The sequence below is a fragment of the Pogona vitticeps genome, chromosome ZW-PAR (genome assembly GCF_051106095.1).
Source record: "Pogona vitticeps strain Pit_001003342236 chromosome ZW-PAR, PviZW2.1, whole genome shotgun sequence".
NCBI classification, from domain to species: Eukaryota; Metazoa; Chordata; class Lepidosauria; order Squamata; family Agamidae; genus Pogona; species Pogona vitticeps.
The window spans coordinates 1,607,960-1,630,038 of NC_135800.1; the positions used below are offsets into that span (position 1 = coordinate 1,607,960).

General features: G+C 46.2%; 1 protein-coding gene across 24 annotated transcripts in view; it reads left to right on the forward strand.

The window, feature by feature from the left end:
- Window positions 1–22,079, forward strand: part of FNBP1 (formin binding protein 1) — a 65,608-nt gene that overhangs the window by 26,643 nt on the left and 16,886 nt on the right. For 12 of the 24 annotated variants that reach the window (XM_072984633.2, XM_072984630.2, XM_078382738.1 and 9 more), the window contains 7 exons: window positions 902–1,049; window positions 6,399–6,461; window positions 6,885–6,989; window positions 13,928–14,056; window positions 15,886–16,032; window positions 18,002–18,196; window positions 21,741–21,923. In XM_072984633.2, the coding sequence (XP_072840734.2) occupies window positions 902–1,049; window positions 6,399–6,461; window positions 6,885–6,989; window positions 13,928–14,056; window positions 15,886–16,032; window positions 18,002–18,196; window positions 21,741–21,923 (970 nt within the window). The remainder of the gene's footprint in view (window positions 1–901; window positions 1,050–6,398; window positions 6,462–6,884; window positions 6,990–13,927; window positions 14,057–15,885; window positions 16,033–18,001; window positions 18,197–21,740; window positions 21,924–22,079) is intronic. The other 12 variants (XM_078382740.1, XM_072984631.2, XM_072984640.2 and 9 more) reach the window with 2 other exon arrangements.

Sequence of the window (22,079 nt, forward strand, 5' to 3'; positions counted from 1 at the left end):
GTACGGTTGAGAGAACATAAATAATTAAATCAGACTATATAGTATTCTGCTGTTGCTGTCTCGCATTATATTTTGATGTTATCTGCTTTGTTTCACACAGAAAAAAAATCCTAGTTATTGGCCGAATAGGCACATAGCAATGAGTTATGTTATGGTTGGTTGAATTCTGGTTTATTGTGTCTGTGTCTGTGAACAAATCATGGTTTGTTGGTCAGCTGCAAACCACAATTAGAAGGCATCTCTTTCTTTGGTTAGTTCAAGAACTCTGCTTATTGAAACTACAGTTTGTTGTCAAAGCAAAATTCAGAACCATGGTTTGTTCATAGCTTATTTCTCCAGCTCCCCACGTTGAAACGGGAGCTGGCAAAAAAAGAGGACTAAAAACAGCAGAAATAGGGAAAATAATGGGATTTGCTATCTGCAGCTATCTAGGTCTATCATAACATAGATTTAACCATAACTCATATTTAAAACAACAGATCATGATTAATACTGAATTATGGCTCATGTATGAACATGGCTAGAGGGGGAAAAATTTTTCATTTATGAATTTTGATGGAGATAAAAATTGTAAGGACAGTTAAATTTCATTAATTTAGTAATGAGTTGGGCAAATTTGGTTCCTTTCTTTAGACAACCCATGACTGATCACAGCTAAAATGTATTCTGTCTCTTTCTTTCTCTCTTTAACTGTGGCAATTAATTCTTTAGCCAAATAGGCCGTTGATCTTTGTCTTAACAGTCCGGGAGGTCCTGATCTGATATCCTTCATTCCAAAGAATTAAGGAAGGTAGTGATAGCACTAGAGGTGAACGGAACCTTATTGTCAAGAAAGGTAATTGCGTATTTTCTTAGGAGCCCGTGTGTGTGTGTTTCTAATTGTCTTTCCGCCTTCTTCCAGGTATTCGTCATGCCGCGCGTTCTTAGCCACTTTGAACGAAATGAACGACTACGCCGGTCAGCACGAGGTCATATCGGAGAACATGACCTCCCAGATCACCGCTGAGTTAGCCCGTTACGTGCAAGAACTGAAGCAGGAGAGAAAATCGGTAATTTTATGCAACCTGCATATTGCGCCTTTAAGACTTTTCTTTTTTGGCCGGGATGGAGTTGCAGGAAATGTCCATCACTCAGAGTCACCAGTGGTTTCTCGTTCCCCCTAAGATTCCTTTTTCCTGCTCCCCCCCCGTTTTTTTTTTTAGTTCAGTCAGGATTCATAGTGTGTTAGAGTCTCTTAGAGTTTAGAGACAGCTTAGCAGTGGCAAGATCAACGTTCTTTATGTGTCCAGTCAGTTAGTGAAGAAACTAATAAACTCAACCAGTTAAGACACCATAATGGGTAACCCACGAACATGCTTTGGTTTGTATTCTGATATGAAGATTTTGTAAGTAGAAGAGACACATGCTGTATTCTTTCTCAAAAGCAGAGTCTCTGGCTAAATTTATTGAGACTGTTATGGCAGTTAAGGTAAACTGAGGGAAATCTAATTAAACTAACTATACAACAAGGGGAGGTATATGTGAAGGGGACTTGTAAATAAACAAATCTGCTTTATAGGTCTCTGTCTGGACTTTGCACCGCTGTATACTGGAAGTGTGTGTGTTTTAATTTTCTGCATACTCTGCCCAAGAGATTCAATGGGCCTACTCTAGTGGTGACTTACTACACTGAGCAGCAGGATTTTGACCATGGAGTCCCAATCTCGAGGGGCCGAGTGCTTCAGCAAAGTGTTCTCTCCTCTTGTTGCGCTTTTCCTTCCTATCCTGGCTTGGTTCAGACATGTGCCTCCCTTTGCCACGAAGCACGAATAAGGCTTATTTCTTGACTGGCCCGATGCCTGAATAATCCATTACAAAGATGAGCGAAGGCTTGGAAGGAGGTTCTCCTGCATGGATGGGTCCGGAGAATTTTCCGGGCGTTCTTCACGCCGCACCGTGAAGGGCTTTGATCCTAAAATAGAACTCCTAAATGAGATCGTTCATTAAGGGGAGACGCGGACGGATCGGGCCTGGGTTTTTCTATTTCTTCTTCTTTCTCTGGATAGAGAACTTTGAATCTTAATTTTGAACCGTGGACATATGGCTATATTTCTTTCCGTCTTGCTTCCCAGGGCTTGGTTTCCAGCCCCTTAATCACCCTTGTTGCCCACCTCTGAACTGGGTCCAATTTGTCATCATCCTTCTTGAAGTGCGGCGTCCAGAACTGCACGCAGGGAGAGGCCTTACCCAGTGTCGAATAGAGGGGGACTCGTACCTCGCAGAGAGGTGTGTGTCGTTAGGATGGTGACACTTCTAGCAGTACCTCCCATTTCTGTACGTCAGCCTGGTGTTCCCACCCACAAAATTTATACTCGCGATCATTCCTGGTGTCAGCTTGTCTGCTTTCTCCAGATCTTCCCTGTCCATTTTGAGACGGGGTCACTGTCTTGATGGTACATCGCTTTAACCTTCCAAAGGTCTGGATGGTGCTCCTCGGCTCTCAAGAGGCTTCCACTCCTTGCCGACTGTCCTCAAAGACCCTCACAGATCCTTAAAAAAGGAGGGGACGCCCGTTCTCTGAATGCACGCCTATTTTGGCTTTGCAAGGGAGACGCTCAAAAAGTTAGCCAAAGCATTTATTCCCGCTTCAGCAAAGATTATTTCTCCGTCGCCTGGCAAATCCAAAGCGGGCTGGCTGGAGGGGACAATTGCCGATTGTTTCTTAAAGCACAAATAAGGGCTATTTTGTCACGACCTTCATGGGTGAAATGCTCCACATGATCCTTGTTGGATGGAGCTGGACAAACAGACCCCTTATGCTACTTTCTCCCCACCCGGCCTGGCTCCAGAGAGCATCTCATGCAGGCCTTTTTATTATTTTTATTTTTATTCTTATTATTTTTGATGAATGTGCTCTGTCGCTGGGATGGCATGATGTGTCTCGGCTTTTCTCTCTCTCTCTCTCTCTCTTTTTGCATACGGCCAAAGTTGCTTGTGTTTCACGCTGGCAAGATGACCTCCTTTTATAAATTGCTGGGGTTTGGGGCTGGATTTTTCACCGAAGGCCCCTCCAGAGTGGCCAGCCTACTCCACGGATCGCCCGTTGGATGGGACGGAAGAGGAGCATCCGTGCCATGATTCTGGAAAAACGGAGCCGTAAAGGGAAAAGCCAAATAGGTGAAGTCGCCGGGCGAAGAACACATCTTAACACGTATTGTTGGAATCTACTAAGTCTTCGTTAGATTTGCGAACTTTTCAAAGTCCAGGTTCCAAAAAGCCGTCCCGAGCAAGCGACGAGCCGCCCTGTTTATTTCCTCCCAGCCCTTTAAAACGGAAACGAAGCACTTCGCAGGGGACTCAGCCGCCGAAATCTCTCCGAATATTTAGCAAGAAAGTTGTGGATCACACCATTTCCTCTCTGCATCTGGTGCATAAAATAGATTTCCCACGTGGGACGCAGGAATGCGCGATGTGGGGGAAAACCAATCCCCTTTAATGGGCACGTCTGCTTTGAAACCTCATGAGTGGAAAAAAAAAACTTTTATTTCTTCCTGAACACAAGAGGCCATAATAATAACCCCCATCACTTAACTGTTTAAAAAACTTATTCCCATTCCTGGGTTTCGTTTCTCTGCTAATCCTGACTTTTTACTATCTCACGGCGGCGTTCTGATGTTTTTAAAAATGAGAGCTTTTCCACAGCGGCCGGGATGAGATGTTGTTCGACTTGACTGGGATAAATTTCTTATTCTCTTTGCCTCTGCAGAGTGCGGGTTTGCAACCTGGGGAAATGAGATTTACAGATCACATTAAATTAAAATCTCTTTTGTTGACTGGATAGCTTTTCCAGCTATGGAAAATATGAAGCTGGATTGTGTTCCCTCTCTCTCCGTGTGTGTGTGTGTGTGTGTGTGTGAGTGAGAGAGAGAGAGAGAGAATCTCATTTTCCCTTCTTCATTGTCTCAAAGGTTGCATATCCAGGAAATAAAGCAAAACAAAACAAAATTTTTTATTATTATTCCTGGAGTATTGCATAACGGACCGTGTTTGGTATGATCCTTTTATGCCAGTTTTCTCCAGTTCTCCTCTTGGCCGGTGGCCTTTGGCTACTGTTTGAAGAAAAAACTCTGTCCAGAACCAGATGTTTGCATGCTTAGCCTTGGGCAAAGATTGATGGAAGAAGGAAAGTCAGCAGTAGCCTGGGGGCGCCCGTCCATATCATCATCATCTTAGAACTACGGAGGTGGAAGAGACCCTATAAGATCATCCAGTCCAGCCCCTGTCGAAGAAGCCCATTGGGGGAAATCAAACTCCCAACTTCTGGTTCCGAAGCCAGAGACCTAAACGATGGAGCTGTCTGATTTTCTGCACATGCTCTGGGGCAATGCAGTTTTTAATGTCACTTTTCTTCCAGCCCTGATCCTTCGCTATGCAGAAAGAAAAATCTCTAACCTCCGGAGACCATAAGCCTTAAAGGGAGAGAGAGAGAATTACGTTGCGATCCATTATAGGTTGCAGCAGCCATGTTAAGCCCTCCCTCTCCCTCTTAGCCAGCGGTGTAAAAATCCACAGGTCTGCGTGACTGCCAGCAAAGGGGAGGAAATTAATATGCAGAATGAACGGTGTCTCTGAAAGCGTCACATTGCAATGAAGTTGGATCTTGAGAAGGAAAGGGGGGGGAAGAGAGATTCATTATGTTTCAGGACGAAGGATCAGGGGGGTAGGGGTGTCATCAGATTTAACGGAAGATGATGGTGATTTCAGGGCTGCAGCTGTGCCAGCAAGCTAGCTGCATTGCCTTTTATGGCTTAGCATGCCCTTGATTTAATGTGTCTGCTAGGTACGGAGCGATTCCAGCAGGACTACGGCCCAGTGTGAGAGTTTCTTTCTGGGGTGCGAATTTTGTACGACCAGTGGATGGCGTGTTGGCCGTCCGAGGCCAATTTTGTACACCTAGATACTGAATGGATGAATTAATGAATGAACGTTTCCAGGAGAAGCAATTTCCATTAAGCAAATCAAGACCCACTTGCGTCTTTTAAAAATATTTTATTCCCGAGTCATCTTTGCAGGAATGGAAGCCGGCCCTGGGTGGCTTTAGGATGTGCTTATAAAACCGGAAGGAGGTCACAAGTGGGGGTACCCCAGGACTCAGTCCTTGTCCCGGTGCTCTTCGACATTTTTCTGAATGACTTGGGTGTGGGAGTGCAGGGAATACTTACAGTGGTGCCTCGCTTAATGAGCGCACCGTTTAACGACGAATCAGCATAGCGATCTGTTTTTTGAGATTGCTAATGCGATCGCATTGCGATGTTTTAATGGGTAAAACATCACATTGCGATGATCGGTAAGCGTTTCGCATTGCGATGTTTCCCCAGCAGCTGATCGGCGGTTCCAAAATGGCCGCCGCGTGCCCAAAATGGCCGCCGCAAGTGTTTTCGCGCCGTGCCCTCGCTTAGCGAGGGCGCGAAAATGGCGGCACTATGGAGGAACTTCGCTGAATGGTAAGTTTGGGAGCCATAGGAACGCATTAAACTAAGTTTAATGCGTTCCTATGCCGTTTTCCGTTCCGTTTAGCGATGTTTCCTCATAGCGACGTTAATCCTGGAATGGATTAACGTCGCTATGCGGGGCACCACTGTATTAGATTTGCAGATGACACAACATTGAAGACCAGGAGCAGAAAGGTCTTGATAATCTTGAGCAGTGGGGTTGGAAACCACAGAAGGAATTTAACAGGGGTAAGTGCAGAGTTCCACACTTGGGGGGTGGGGTCGGACACCCAAACACACAGTTGCAAGGTTGGGGATGCTTGGCTCAGTAACACTGCATGTGAGAAGGATCTTGGAATGTTTGTCGCTCGTAAGCCGAATATGAGCCCACAGGGCAATGTGGCTGCAAAAAAGGCCAATGTGATTTTAGGATTAGGCTCGAAATCCTACGTAGTACTAGTTCCCCTCTATTTGGCGCTGGTGAGGCCTCATCTAGAGTTCTGTGTACAGTTCTGGACACCACATTGCCGACAAATTGGAGCAAGTTCAGAGGAGGGCAACAAGGCTGATTCTCAGGGGGAAAAAACATCTCAACTGTTAGAGCAGTCTGACAATGGATCATGATTTTGGGAGCTGGTGAGCACTCCAATGATGGAGGCCTTCAAGAGAAAACTGGACCACCTTCCGCCCAATCTGCTTTGACTGGGATTCCTGCCTCGAGCAAGGGGGTTGGACTGGATGACCTTTGAGAGGCCCCCTTCCGATTCTATGATTCTGTGGATTCCAATTCAGAATGGACTTAATGGCACATAGTTATTATTATCATTCTGGCAAACAAACAAATGGACATATAAACCAATGCGCACAGATCACCCTCTTGCTTTGCTGTCCTTTGCTAACGATGCTTTCGTTCTTGCTTTCTCGCAGCACTTCCATGACGGCCGGAAAGCACAGCAGCACATTGAGACCTGCTGGAAACAGCTCGAATCTGTGAGTGTCGGCCACTTTCATGTTTGTGGGCTGGGTAATATTTGCCGCAGGGTCACCCAAAAAGATAGAGGGACAAGAAGCCAGTGGTTACCGCAGCCACGGAGTCATAGCATTTCCATGGGATGTAGATTTTGGCAGGGTTGGACTAGATGATCTATAAGATCCCTTCTAGAGATGGGCATGAACTGCCGGTTTGGTGATTCGCGCCGATTCATTTCTCAGCTGAACCAAGTGTTCAGTTGAATCCCAAATAGGATACAGGATGGGGGAACAGAACAAGTCAACCCTAAAAAGGCAGGTCACCCAAAATTAGGGAAATGGAACAAATCAATGAAAAATAATCCAATTATTCAGAGGATTTAAGAGTGTGTATGTATGGGTTTGTTGCTGTCCAAACCTGAATCTCGTCCCTCCCTTTTCCAGAGTAAACGAAGATTTGAACGGGATTGCAAAGAAGCCGACCGAGCGCAGCAGTATTTCGAAAAGATGGACGCGGACATCAACGTAACAAAAGCAGATGTTGAAAAGGTAAAAAAAGAGAGAAAGAACATGGCTGCATATACAGTGGTGCCTCGCTTAACGAGCACACCGCATAACGACGAAATCGCATAGCGATCCGTTTTTTCGGATCGCTAATGCGATCGCTTAACGTCTTTAAAATAGGGCTAAATTCGCTTTGCGAAGACTGGTAAGCGTTTCGCTTACCGATCTTCGCAAAACGAAGCCCGACGATCAGCTGTTCAGCGGCCAAAATGACCGCCGGAAGCCCGAAAATGGCCCAAAATGGCCGTGCGCAGCGTTTTCACACCCTCGTTAAGTGAGGCGAGGGCGCGAAAATGGCTGCCGGCCATTACGAAGCTTCGCTGAACGGTGAGTATTTGGCCCATTTGGAACGCATTAAACCATGTTTAATGTGTTCCAATGGAAATTCATGACACAAAAGGTAGAGGGGTTGGGGAGGGAGAAGGAAAAACCAAGCCAGGCACAACGTTCTCTGTTACCAATTTCAGAGGTCATCCTTCCCAGTTATGTATCACTGGACATACTTAAATATCTCCTATTCTGGAGCAGCGCAAGTTAGTTTAGGAAGTTGTGATTAAAAAAAAAAGGAGTGGGATTTTGGGAGACTCAAGTTGGTTATAGTTGCATTATTCCTGCGGCCGCAGGTCTTCAGAAGCTTGGAGGGAGATTGGGGGGGGGGGTTCTGGGTTTCCGACACAGCTGGCTAAAAATAGCAGCAAGACAGCCCCGTTGCCCTTTGTCAGGATCACGTTCTCCTCCTCGGTCAGAAATAACTGCTGGCAGAGCAGATTCCAGACGAGGTACGATTGCATTCATTTAGCTGGACCCATTTATGAGTCTCTCTCTTTTTCAACGTGATGTAAGAGCAGGCTTCTCTGTTCAGTGCAGTTTCGAGTTTTTTTTAAAAAGTATACAACTTTAAGGATCTAAATCCTTACCCACACACAAGAATGAAGAAACACATTGTTAGTCCTTTGGCCCCACATAGGAAGCAAGATCTTGCACAAGAGGAGCGAAACTAAGTCGCTCTCTCTCTCTTGTTTAAAAAACAAACATGGAGTAAAATCACACAAGTTAAAGAAATAGATTCTTCAGGGCGAATTACGCGAACAGTACAACATGACAAGGGCTTCTGGCTAAATCGTTTAGTGGACTTTGACGGATTAGAAGCTTCGGATGGGTTGCTCGCATCTTTTGGCCCATCAGCCAGTGGTTATGCACTTGCTGGCTCGGTGTTCGGGTGCACCTGTGCTTGCTTTTTGAGGGTTTTTTTCCCCACAGGAAGAGAATAGTGTTGTGTGTGTGTTTTAAAAATTTTTTTTACGAGAGCTGATTCGTACAAATTTCGGAGACCCGACTTAACAGTAAGCGCTCTGTCTCTCACTGAGAGCTGGTGAATCTGACAAGGTTTGCACAAAGAGAATAGCGTTTGTACAAAATCTGCGCCTCCCTTTCTCCCTTTGGCTGGCGGCATGTGATGTGTGATGTTCGCTCTTATGTAAATTCCCAAGTGGCAAAGAGGACATTGTTTCCTGGAGGGACTGTGATCCTGTCCTCTCTCTCTCTTTCTCTCTCTCTCTTTTTTAATAGCAGAAGGGAAAAAGGATAGCTTACCCACAATTCAGAAAACTGCACAGCCTCCAAAAACGTTGTGTAACAAATTGGTTATTCCCCCCCCCCCTTTCTCTTTTTCCTTCCATCGCCCTGAATTCGGTATCGCCAGGCTCCTGGTTTTTAATTTGCTTGGCTGCCTCGTTCTCTTTCTGACAGCCAGCCACCTTGGCATCTCCCGGGTTCCCTGCCTTTATTCCCCAGCCAGCTCCATGACCTACTTGCGGCGTGATGGATCCGACCCCGTTGGCCCCGTTTCTGGGGAGCTTCCTTTGGACTTCTTTCTTTTCCATTTGACCCCCTTTTCCCGAGGAGTGAACGTGAACAGCGCCCGTCGCACGCCTTGACTCGGAGTGCGAAGGATCGCTCGTTTGGGGTTTAATTAGAAACTGTGATTCACCGTCTTGTGACCCATCAGCGGAGAGTGAATTAAACAGGGCTGCCTTTCTCTTCTAGAAATTATAAGCTCGGTTCCTTCATTTCCTGAACGGGTCCATGCGATTAAGGAAAAGATGTGTGCGGATCTGTACCACACGCATAACGAGGCTTATGTATGGATGGGAACGCCCAGGATTCTGCCTGATATAATTCTTGAAGAATTCTGGACTCCGGATTTCAGAAAATCCGAACGGCACGTGCTGACTTCCCAGAGAGCGGTCTTTAAAACCTACTTGTGTGATCCCAGCCGGATTTCAGCTGTCAAGAAAAAACTTCCTAACTGTTAGAGCAGTACGACAACGGAAGTCAAGGGGAGGTGGTGGCGTAAATTGGACCACCGTCTATCCCCAGGTGCCTCTTGATGTAGAGTTGCCCTGGTCATCGCTAGGAGTGGAAAGCAGGAGATGCTCAAGAAGGGTTGCTATATCCATTGCAGCTTCCTAGCCTGGTGCGTTGAGAGCCAAATTTCGGCAGAGTTTTAGGAAAAACATCTTAACTGTTAGAGCAGTACGACAACGGAACTCATGACCTCGGGAGGGGGTGAGCGCTCCAACGCTGGAGGGCCTTCAAAAGACAATGGGACCACCGTCTGTCCAACCTGCTTTGACTGGGATCCTTGCCTTGAGCAGGGGGTTGGACTAGATGGCCTTTGAGGGCCCCTTCTCACTCCATGGTTCTGTGGTTCCCATTGTCTTTTTTTTTTTTTGGCTCACATGATTTCTGATCCCATTTGACTTAACATTTTTGGCTCATTGGGAGGGGCTGCCTCTAGTCTTTCTTCGAAGAACTGCACAAATTCTCGCCTGGAATCCAAACGCAAGCCATAAAGGCTAAGGCAGGTCCCCTCCATCCCGTCTGGGAACTGATCTAAGGCTAAGAAATCTATAGGGTGCCCTTCTTAGACATGAGGTTCCTCTCTCCTTCAGTTTTCCCCCCCCTGTAAAGCTGACCGACCACTAACTTTGTGCCCCATAAACGCAGCGGGGAAACGTGGATTATTGAGCAGCTGCTCTTAACCGGAGCAGTGAAGTCTGTTTTGGTTCTCCCCGTGGGCAGCCTGAACTTTTTCTGGTTTCGTTTCGTTTCAATTCCTTGACCATTTTTGGGGAAAAAAACACCACGACCCTCTCCTTCCTCCCTCTCTCTCCCTCCTGCACGCTCAGGAATATTTTGGCTCTGTTTTTCTTCCTCCTCTCCTCCACCGCTCGTCTCCGGAGTTTGATATCCTTTTTGGGAAACCTCTGTCTCTCTCTCTCTCTCTCTCCCTGACATTATCCTGGAATTCATTTAGCCATCCTCGGGCCGGCCCCCTCCCCGTCTTACTTCTCCGGGGGCCTCCCCGAGATGTGTAGAGAAACCTCCATACCTCCTTGAAGGAGGGTGGGATAAAATATCATGAATGCCGTCTATCCGAAGACGCGAGTCACTCTTTTTTATGGAACGGAGATGACACATCTCATTGTGTCTTCATAATCTCAGATCTTCAGCCGGGAGGCAGCCTTTTTCTCCCCTCTTCATTAAGAGCCTCGTTAGTGCTACTGAACTGCCCCAACATTCCTCCGTTGCTCATTAATGCAGAGAGATAATCTGGCAGGATTTCGGGCCGTACTTCAAGCATGAGATAACATTGTCCATGTCCTTTGCGGATGAAGGACCGTCTCGTGTTTTTTTTCCCCCGGCCACCCGCACCGTCTGCCTCCCGCGGGATCTCCTCGTTTGCTCATTCGGGTACCAAACTTGGTCGTCGGCCACAAGCTTTCAAGCTGCCACACCTCGTTAGGCTTCCCCCCTCCCTCTAATTGGTGCGATGTGATCCTCTCTTTGCTTTCTCGTCTTCCGGATCAAAGGCGGCTTTGAATCCGCACGACGTGGTCCACCTCCCCTGGCTTCGTGATCCTTCTGGGCGATGAACGCCACACTTTCCTGTCTTGCGCGTGTCTTGTTCTCCGTAATTGGGAGAAAGGTGGCTTATCCATAACGCAAACAAATAAAGTAAAAATTTAAAACCCGACCCATTGCAGGTTAGCTGTTTTCTTGGGATTCCAGTCCAAAGATCTAACAAGCACAATGGGGGAACAAACAACAACAACAACAACAACAACAACAACAACAACAACAACAACACAGAGGACATGGTATAGACTGATTCTAGCCGAGGCATAGCAAGCATCTCCCGGTTTGACCTCTTGCATCAAACAGGAAGGTGTCACCTTGAGAGGGTAGGTTGATGTTGGAGAAAACCAATGCATTTTTTGGTGCCAGCCCACACCTCCTATATAGGGGTCTGAGGAGTCCCCCCCAGAAAAACTTCCACGGGTCCCTGCCTCGTTTGGTCTCTCCCAGCATCTTTTATTGAAGGCTGAGACTCCAGTGCTCCTTCTCCCCCATATTCCCAGGGGGGTTTGATTTTCTGGAACTAACCCCCCTCCCGGGGGACGACAGGGCATCCGGGTCTGGAAAAGCAGGTAGAAAGTCTGAGTCCTAATGCAAGCCACAGTCCTTTGAGGGGGGGGGGACGGTTGGTCAAGGCCATTGATGGAATAAAAATCCTCACCTTGGAAGCAGCTTAAAAGAGGTCTGGCTGAAATACAGAATCGTAGCACGATGGAGTTGGAAAGGGACCCATAGAGGCCATCCAGTCTGACCCCCCCAAGGCAGGAATCCAAACCAAAGCAGATCTGAGATATAGTTGTCCTATTTTCTCTCGAAGGCCTCCAGCGCTGGAGCGCTCACCACCTCCCGAGGTCGTGGGTCCCGTCGTCTACTGCTCTAACAGTTAGGAAGTTTTTTCTTGATCCTTCAGCCTAAATCTGGCCTCCCATCGCTTGAGCCCATGACGACGTGTCCTGCCCGACGATCGAGAACCGAGCCCGTCTCTCGTCTGTAGGACAACCTTTTAGGGATTCGAAGCCCTTCCTTTTCGCCCTGCTTGGGTTTTTTAAATCACCTGTTGTTGTTTTTTAAGCATCCTTATGTTATCTCTCTCTCTCTTTGTCTCCCCCCCCCCTTGTTTATCTGCTTGGAGGAGGAGGAACTGCCATTTTGTGCCAGCTGGCCTCTTGGCATAGGGACAAGAATGCCGTGCGGGGTTGGGTGGGAAGACAAAAAAAAAAAAAGCTTGGCTAGCGTTGAACTGGAAATCCAATTTCTGGACCCTCTGCTGGGAAGAAGTCTTTGAACGACTCCCACTTCGGTAGATCAACAAGGTCCTTTTTGAAAAAAAAAATATATATCCAGCTCTTTCCGGCAATCTGTGAGTCGCCTTGCCTCCGAGAACCACCTTTCGGGGGGCGTTTCTAAAGAAGAAGAATGCGCCAAATTGACCTCCTCTTGCTGTTCCCGGAATTTGGGTAGGGCACCCGCAACATCCTTTTCAGAGAAAAGCCTTTCCTGACCTTCTCCTCCTTCGCAGGGATAAAAGAAAAGAAAGGGTTCATTAAACGTTCAGAAGGCGGGAGGAGATTCTCTCGGGCCGTGAGTCTCAAGTTTCAAGAAATGAAAGGAAAGGCTCTGGGCAGGATGCGCTTCCTCGGGAGTCGTCCTGCTGTGTCTCTGGGCGATGCTTTGCTCTCCCTCTGGCCGGCTTCCAAGTAACCTTTCTTAGAGGGGGACGAAGCTGCAGTATCTCTTTCGCAGGTTAAATGCTTCTGTGATTCCAGATGCAGAAAAGTATCAAGGTCGGATGGATGGATGGGTTAGTCAATGGATGGATGGATGGATGGATGGATGGATGGATGGATGGATGGATGGATGGATGGATGGATGGATGGATGGATGGATGGATGGATGGATGGATGGGTTAGTCAATGGATGGATGGATGGATGGATGGATGGATGGATGGATGGATGGATGGATGGATGGATGGATGGATGGGTTAGTCAATGGATGGATGGATGGATGGATGGATGGATGGATGGATGGATGGATGGATGGATGGATGGATGGATGGGTTAGTCAATGGATGGATGGATGGATGGATGGATGGATGGATGGATGGATGGATGGATGGATGGATGGATGGATGGATGGATGGATGGATGGATGGATGGATGGATGGATGGAAGGATGGATGGATGGATGGATGGATGGATGGATGGATGGATGGATGGAATGGATGGATGGATGGATGGATGGATGGATGGATGGATGGATGGATGGATGGATGGAAGGAAGGAAGGATGGATGGATGGATGGATGGATGGATGGATGGATGGATGGATGGATGGATGGATGGATGGATGGATGGATGGATGGAAATGATGGATGGATGGATGGATGGATGGATGGATGGATGGATGGATGGATGGATGGATGGATGAGATGGGATGGATGGATGGATGGATGGATGGATGGATGGATGGATGGATGGATGGAAGGAAGGATGGATGGAAGGAAGGAAGGAAGGAAGGAAGGAAGGAAGGAAGGAAGGAAGGAAGGAAGGAAGGAAGGAAGGAAGGAAGGAAGGAACTAGTGATGGGTGGAAGGGAGCAAGGAGCCAGTGATAGGTAGAAGGAGCTGGTGATGGATGGATGGATGAAGGACGGACGGACATATGACGTACCAAATTAAAGCAATCATCCTAACCCACTTGTATATAGCACAGTTTCTGGTTCCATCTAGTGTTCGGTCCTGTTAATACACCTTGGGAATATATATTTCTGGGTTTTATTAGCTTCTTTTATTTCAGGATGCCCATAAGTGAAACTGGCAGATATGGTGAATTTTACTGCTTTTCATGTTTTAAGGAAGATGCACAGACTCTGGCTTTGGAGGATCCCCCCCCCAAACAGGCTCAAACATGGCACCCATGATTTGGAGCGGTATCTGCCCCCAATGTACTTTTTCCTCTGAGAATTTCTCACCTTTCCTTCCATCCTTTCCGCCTCCTCCCCAGGCCCGTCAGCAAGCTCAGCTCCGTCACCAGATGGCCGAAGACAGCAAAGCAGAATATTCGTCCACGTTACAGAAATTCAACAACGAGCAGCACGAACATTACCATACGCACATACCCAACATCTTCCAGGTAAGGGGGGGGGGCTTTTCTGGTCCTGGTTGGCGGGAGGGAACGAGAGAATAAGAAAGCCGATATTATCAAAAATTGGGCTGAACCCCGGATTTGGAAAATGAATCGGGTTGCTCCTGCAGGCTGATTTTTTCACTGCCTGTTTCGTACCGCGTCCAAAGTATTCGATGGAGTGTCAACGTTTTGGCTCTGTCGTCATACCGCCCTAACAGTTAGGGAGTTTTTTTTCCTGATGCTCAGCCAGAATTTGGCTCTCGATGCTCCAGGCTAGGAAGCCACATCGTAAAGCGACTTTTCTTGACTATCGCCTTCCGCTCATGTTGACGTCTCCAGAAAACTCATCCATTACTCGGCACGCCTCTGAAATCAGCCCCAGTGGGAAGGGGGGGGAGATTGGTTCATGGATAGGGTTTGTCCCTGTTTCAGAAAGCCGGGAGGACATTGTGGGGTGATCTCACTGTGTTTTCCTTCCGTCACCACCCTTCGACAGCTGTGGAAGGGGAAAACACTCGCCTGGCGATGGGGCAGGCTGGTATCTACAGAACACAGCATCAACAGCTGACCCCTTTGGTGCTTTTAAATTTGGCACGCCGGAGCATCGGTCATGTGTGAGCTTTGCCAGCTGCCTGAGTCTTCGAGTCTGAACCTTGGCTGATGATAAGAGGGGCTGTTTTGTGTCAAGCACTTAACTGCATTGTACGTGCCATCTCTAGAAGATGTGAATTTAGGAGGTGGGGGGTGGGTGGGAAGTCCCTGTTAAAAATGCATCTAAAATGGAAAGGAACTGCAAAGCGTTACGTCAGAGACCACTGCCATTACCGCTCAGTAAATTAATTTGAAATGTCACTTCTTTACATGCTTGTAACTCATTGCTTCAAAGATCTCTCTGGAGTCAGAGGTTGGGAGTTTGATCCCCCCCCGTTGGGCCTCCTTAAGAAGGGGTGGAGTCGATGATCTGTAGTGTCCCTTGCAGCTCTACTGATGATGATGATGATGATGATGTGAAACTTGTGCAACTGAAGGGCTTCTTGATCCAAAAGAGTAATGGTTTGACCCTATTCCCCCGCAGATGCTGAAAAACACGGATTATAGCCAGCGCTATTATAAGAGCAAATGCTATCCATAACATGGTCTTTGGTTCCATCTAGTGACCAGCTTTGGTAATTTCACGTTTAAAAATATATCATATTTTTCCGTGTATAAGACGCCCCCGTGTATAAGACGCCTTCCAATTTTCTAATCCAAAATTAAGAAATCTAAGTGAGGATTAGCGAGTGCAGGGGGAAAGGGATCAAAGCACTGCGGGATCGCTTCGATCCCTGCTTTCCACTCCACTTGTTTTCCACTCCACTCAGCTTACTTCCGTGTATAAGATGACCCTCAACTTTTAAAGATTTTAGACAAAAGTATTTATTTATTTATTTATTTATTGGACTTATATACCGCCCCATAGCGCTACAAGCACTCTCCGGGCGGTTTACAATTTTTAATTATACAGGCTACACATTGCCCCCCCAGCAAGCTGGGTACTCATTTTACCGACCTCGGAAGGATGGAAGGCTGAGTCAACCTTGAGCCGGCTACCTGGGATTTGAACCCCAGGTCGTGAGCACAGTTTTAGCTGCAGTACAGCGTTTTAACCACTGCGCCACAAGGCTCTTATAGTCTTATACACGGAAAAATACGGTATATTTCTAGGTTTTTCCTTTTAATATTTTTAGACTGTCGATCAGTGAATCCGTGGATATGGATCCCTGCGCAGATACAGGGGTCCGACTGTATATGGAATGCTTTAAGCACCGAATTAATGCTGGTTCTCGTACTTGCAGAAAATACAAGAAATGGAAGAGCGCCGGATCATCCGAATAGGTGAATGCATGAAAACCTTCGCCGAGGTCGACCGGCAGGTCATCCCCATCATCGGGAAGTGTCTGGACGAGATCACGAAAGCGGCCGAAGCCATCGATCAGAAGAAAGTGAGTTGGTGGCTACCGACAACGTTTCAGTATTGTCTTTGAATGGTGTAAGCTGCCTTAGGTCCTTTTTAAGGAGAAAAGCAGGGGGAGAGGGAAATATTTTATATCAATAAATAAACCGGAGCCCTGTCTTGCCTTTCAGGAAAGCAGCGAGAAACCCCGTTTTTTTCAGCCGTTCCTTCATCTTTCCCTCCCTTCTTAATTCCTACACTTTTAATAGCTTCACTGTCATGCTATAGGGATTTAATGGAAGGTTATCAAGTTTTTCTGCTGTGCTTTGTGGAAACAGGGGATAATCATCATCTTTCTTTCCGACCTACACAGTTCTTCTTTTCTGTCTCCTACCCCCCCCTTTTCTCGGTTTCCAAGCGAGCGGAATATAATCACGTCTTCTCACTTTCCGTGTTCTGAAAATTGTAATTATCCTTCGTCACTCCTCAAATTCGGGGGGGAGGGGGGCTGCCGTCGTAACTTTTTAAAAGTCTATGCACTGGAACGATCTCATTTCAAGCCAAATTCATGAGAGAGGGGAAAGGCACTCTGTGTGTGGTCAGAAACACTGTTTTTCTGATTTTTTAAAAATATATATTTCAAGGTCTGGAGCTAAAATATCCAGAATGGTCTTCCAGAAAGCAGAGCATTTTAAATCCAGCCTGTTTGCCATGACACATGTGCGTCTTTTAAAGCTGAATTCAATTTGACCGCTTGCCTCTAGATATTTATGCTTAACAAAATCACATTCCCCCCCAACCTCATCCCAACCTCATTCCCTTGTAGCATCTTCACTGAAATGAAGGTTATCCTCGTGGGGCCGGCTGTAAACGGTTGCCGAGCAAACCTGCGTGGGGGATCCCTCCTCTATATGCTGTTGGAGGGTGGAAATTAATTTGTTCTGGATTCTTGACTTCCTGTTTTGACATTTATCTCTTTCAGCCACACACAAGGTGGGGGGCACGATTATTTATAGTTCTATTGTAGCGGGTAGGAAAAAGGACGTGATGATGGATGAACGGAGATGGAATTTTATAAAAAAAGGAAAGTTAAAGGGTTAAGAAAACATGGAGCACAGGATGCGATAATATTTTGACGTGTTGATTTGCACGGTTTAGACGACTTCCTTACCTCCTCTCTCCCTTTCTAACTGTAGCCTCAAATCTTTCTACATCACAGTAAAAATAGTTGTGATGTGATACGAGACCCAAAAGTTCACACACCCCTCCCCACGCCACTAAAGGCCTGATCACATGGACCATTCAATGAATTTATTTTCCCTCCTTTTCTAATATTGATGTATTTATGTGTATACTCACGAGGTGTACATACTACTTGGGCCCATTCATGTGGTTGTCAGATCGATTGGGACGTTTTTTGTTCTATAGCTACACCTGCCCTCTCGTAAAAAATTACCGTATTTTTCGCACCATAAGACGCACTTTTCCCCCACAAAATGGGGGTGGAAAGTCTGTGCGTCTTATGGAGCGAAGAAAACAGATTATATTTTCCTGTTTTCTTCTCCTAAAAATAGGTGCGTCTTATGGAAAGGTGTGTCTTATGGAGCGAAAAATACGGTAAATCATATTTTGACCTGTTTCTGGGTCCCCGCTGCCCTAAAAGGTTCTTTATTTAAAAGGGCTTTATAGGTCATAGAACCAGAGACTGGAACTTTGGGGTTGATTGATGAGCTAGAATGACATACCGTATTTTTCTATGTATAAGACACCCCCCACTTTTCTAATCCAAAATTAAGAAATCTAAGTGGGGCTTAGCAAGGGTGGGGGGAAAGGGATCAAAGCGCTGCAGGATCGCTTTGATCCCTGCTTTCCCCTCCACTTGTTTTTTTCTCTCCTCAACTTCCGTGTATAAGATGACCCTCAATTTTTAGTCTAAAGATTTTAGACAAAAGTATAGTCTTATACACAGAAAAAAATACGGTCATTTTCACGCATCCCGAAAACTGGTCTGGTTTCAGGATTCGCAGTTGGTTATAGAAGCCTTCAAGTCCGGGTTCGAGCCTCCGGGCGATGTGGATTTCGAGGATTTCACCCAGCCGATCAAGCGCACCGTGTCTGAATCCAGCCTTTCGAACTCCAAAGACGGGAAGTCGGAATCCCGGTTCAGCGGGAAGTCGAAGGGCAAATTATGGCCTTTCATCAAGAAAAATAAGGTATCGGCTTTTCGGAATTTTGGTGTGCTGTCCGTACTTTGAGCAGTTTAGGTACTTGTGAGTTATTTGGTAATCCCAGCAGTGAAGTCTATTTTATTTTTCTTCTTCTTTTTCTTCTCTCTCTTTCTTTTTGATAGAAATTAGTTTCTAAGAACTAATAGCTGGTGTCCTCTTGTAATTTTATTGTAATAAGTTTTTTTCTTAATGGCTGACTTCTGCTTTATGATTTAAAAATCCGTTTTGTTATTATTTCAGTGTACTTCTTAATATTGTGTTAAGATTTTGTTTTTGTCATCAGTTTAAATCTGTTTTGGGCTTCTTTTGTTTGAGTTGTCATGTCTCTGCCATGGTGTTTTTTTTTCCATTTCCTTGATGGTTTCTCATCCCTTTTATCAATGTTTTTTGTGTGTGTGTAATTTTTTTTTTCCAAAATACGTTCCTTGTTCTAAACAGCTGTTTTCTGCATTCATTGTTTGATGACTGCTGGCTGCTTTTTGCTCACATGGTTCAACCCCTTTCCAGCTAATTAACAACGCACCCGCATTCATCTGTCCTCTAATGCTGATTTCCTCCTCCATTTTTCAATACAGAGGCACCGCTTGGATCTTATTTATTTTACGACAAAATTAATAAGATGCAGCGCCCATCTCTCTGTTTAAAACTTGCATGATCACAGCCTTCTTCCAAACATGGGCTCCGCTGGCATTAATTAGGGCGGTGTCATGGTGTCATGTCGCTTCCTGAGTCTAGCCGAAAAAGAATTAAAAAATCAAACCAAGCTCCTAGTCCACAGTGATTTGTGTTAGCTCTCCCTAAGAGTCTGTTACACCCTCCGTGGCTCATGAAACAGCAGGGGAATGTGACGGGGGAAAGAAACAACGATTTCCACATTTCCCAACATTTTCCTGGTCTGTTCGCCTAGGGCGATCCTTCTCCTTTTGATAGGTGACTAGGAGGGGGGTATTTGTTGGGAGCTCTTTGCTAGACAACGTGGTGCCAGTGTAGATCTCCCTATTACTCATATGCTGGGTAGCAAATGTTTTGGATCAGCCTATGTCACCCTCTAACTCTCGCACGTCTTTCTTTCCTTCGACATCAGCATGTTAATTTAGAGGCCTTATTTTATCTCAAGGAAATAACAGAACCCTTCTGCTGGTTAGATTTCTCATCTTCCTCCCCTTTCTATTCAGTTTTAGGGTGGCTTGGGTTACGTTCCCCCCCCCCCGAGCACGGGAAACCCACTCGTTCACAGAATTTCTGCCAAGGGAGAGGTTTTGAGAACGCTACTCCAAAAAAGTAATATCTCCGATTCGGGGAACAAAAACTTCCTGTTCTCCTACGAAGTCCCCACGAGGGTTGAGCTTTTCCTGACTTATTTACTCATTTAGTAAGTATTTATTTACAAAGTTTTTACCCACGCCTTTGAAAAGGACCCCAGGCGGCGTGCATCATTAAAAAGGCAATATTTAAAAGTGAAAAATAATAAATAATACAGATCTTTTAAAAGCGTTAAACAAGTATTCTATTTAAAACAGTAAATAAAATTAGTACTAGAGAAGGTTTTTGCATATCAGTACTAGGGAAGGTTTTCCTTATTAACATTTATAGGAATATAATAATAACCTTAGAACGGCAGAGCTGGAAAAAGGGGACCCTCTAGATCATCAAGTCCAACCCCTGTCTAAAGAGGCAGTCTGCTCCCTAAACCCCTCAGCTCTCCAGCCAGCTAAATTACCGAAACCTAATTTGGATGTTTCCCACCATCCTTATCCTCTTAGAGCGGCAGAGCTGGAAGGGACCTTGTGGGTCATCTAGTCCAGCCCCTGTCCAGGAGGCCCCCCATGGGGGATTCAAACTCCCAACCTCTGGCCAATATTTCTTTTCATCCATGCGAAGAAGCGCATTTGCCGTTTTCTCATCAAGGCCTCCCAGACAATCATCCTACAAGATCTTTGCATTGAGGGGGGGTTGTTATATCGTTCCACTTTCACAGCGACCCTGCCGGGTGGGCCGAGGCTGAGCAGATGCGACCACGAGCGATCCGTGAATAGGGACTGAAGATTTTGCTCATGGGAGGGGGGGAGTGTCACCTATTTTGGCCCTGAGGGCTATGTCTGGTGCCGAGGGGGGGGCCTGCTTATGTATCACCCCATAGCGCTTAAAGCCCTCTCTGGGCAGTTTATAAATCAGTCGCCTCCAGAACCCCCTTTCCGTGAGCTGGGCCCTCATTTGATCAGCCTCCAAAGGACGGAAGGCTGAGCGAGCCTCGAGCCGGCTCCCTGAGCCCATCGAGATCGCATTTAGGCTGTGAGCTGGAGTCTCGACTGCAGTGCTGCGGTTGAAGCCCATCTGCCACGAGGCTCCCCCCCCCCAGGATGAGCTTTGGCTAGCTTTGTGCGCAAGAGGCCGTTCCCCCTTCCGCTTCATCCTCTCGGCTTTGCATGCGGCAAGAGGCATCGTGTCAAGGAAAATACCGCATGATTGGGGTTACATACATACATACATACATACATACATACATACATACATACATACATACATACATACATACATACATACATACATACATACATACATACATACATACATACATACTTTATTGTTACAGCATCAAGCCATACATAAAACAAAATTGAATGCATGTATGTATGCATGCATGCATGATTGTGTTTTTTTTTGCATTGTGCCGTTTACTAAAGCTTCTCATTTGCAATCACCCCTTTTTTTAACACAAATCTTTTTTTAATTAAAGAAACAAACCAAATATACCTTCCCGACCCTTGACCTTTCTTGTTCTTTCTTTCTTTCTTTCTTTCTTTCTTTCTTTCTTTCTTTCTTTCTTTCTTTCTCTCTCTCTCTCTCTCTCTCTCTCTCTCTCTCTTCCTTCCTTCCTTTCTCTTCCTTTCTTTCTTTCCTTCCTTCCCTCCTTCCTTCCTTTCTCTTCCTTCCTTCCTTCCTTCCCTCCTTCCTTCCTTTCTCTTCCTTCCTTCCTTCCTTCCTTCCTTCCTTCCTTCCTTCCTTCCTTCCTTCCTTCCTTCCTTCCTTCCTTCCTTCCTTCCTTCCTTCCTTCCTTCCTTCCTTCCTTTCTCTTCCTTCCTTCCTTCCTTCCTTTCTTTCCTTCCTTCCTTTCCCTTTCTTTCTTTCTTCCTTTCTTTCTCTTCCTTCCTTCCTTCCTTCCTTCCTTCCTTCCTTCCTTCCTTCCTTCCTTCCTTCCTTCCTTCCTTCCTTCCTTCCTTCCTTCCTTCCTTCCTTCCTTCCTTCCTTCCTTCCTTCCTTCCTTCCTTCCTTCCTTCCTTCCTTCCTTCCTTCCTTCCTTTGGTTCATTTTCAAAAAAACCCATGGCTCTGATGATTTGCTCCGAATTGGTTTCCAATGGTTGCTTTCAAATGCTGCTCCTGTTTTTTGGTGTGTTGTATGGGTTCATTTTTTAAATTTCATATGCTTTTCCTCCTGGGTTTTGGTTTTTTTTTTTAACCTTTCGATTATCGTTTTTTCCTTTCTTTCTTTTTTTAAATTCTACCACTTCTTCATCTCTTATACGTAGCTTATGTCCCTTTTAACATCCCCCCATCAGCCCCCTCCTCCGCCCCCTTCTTCTGCCTCACCCTCTGCTGTTCCCAACGGCCCCCAGTCTCCTAAGCAGCAAAAGGAGCCCCTCTCCCATCGCTTCAACGAGTTCATGACCTCCAAACCCAAAATCCACTGCTTCCGGAGCCTAAAACGCGGGGTAAGTTCTCCTCTGGATGTCTCTCTCTGTCTGTCTCTCACTCTGTCTCCTCCTCCTCGCGTCCTGCAGATCGCACGCTCTGTCGTGATGTGTTTGGGGCAAATGATTTTAATTCCCCCCCCTTCCCGTGTTCCTTCCAGTGGGGTGTGTGTTTGT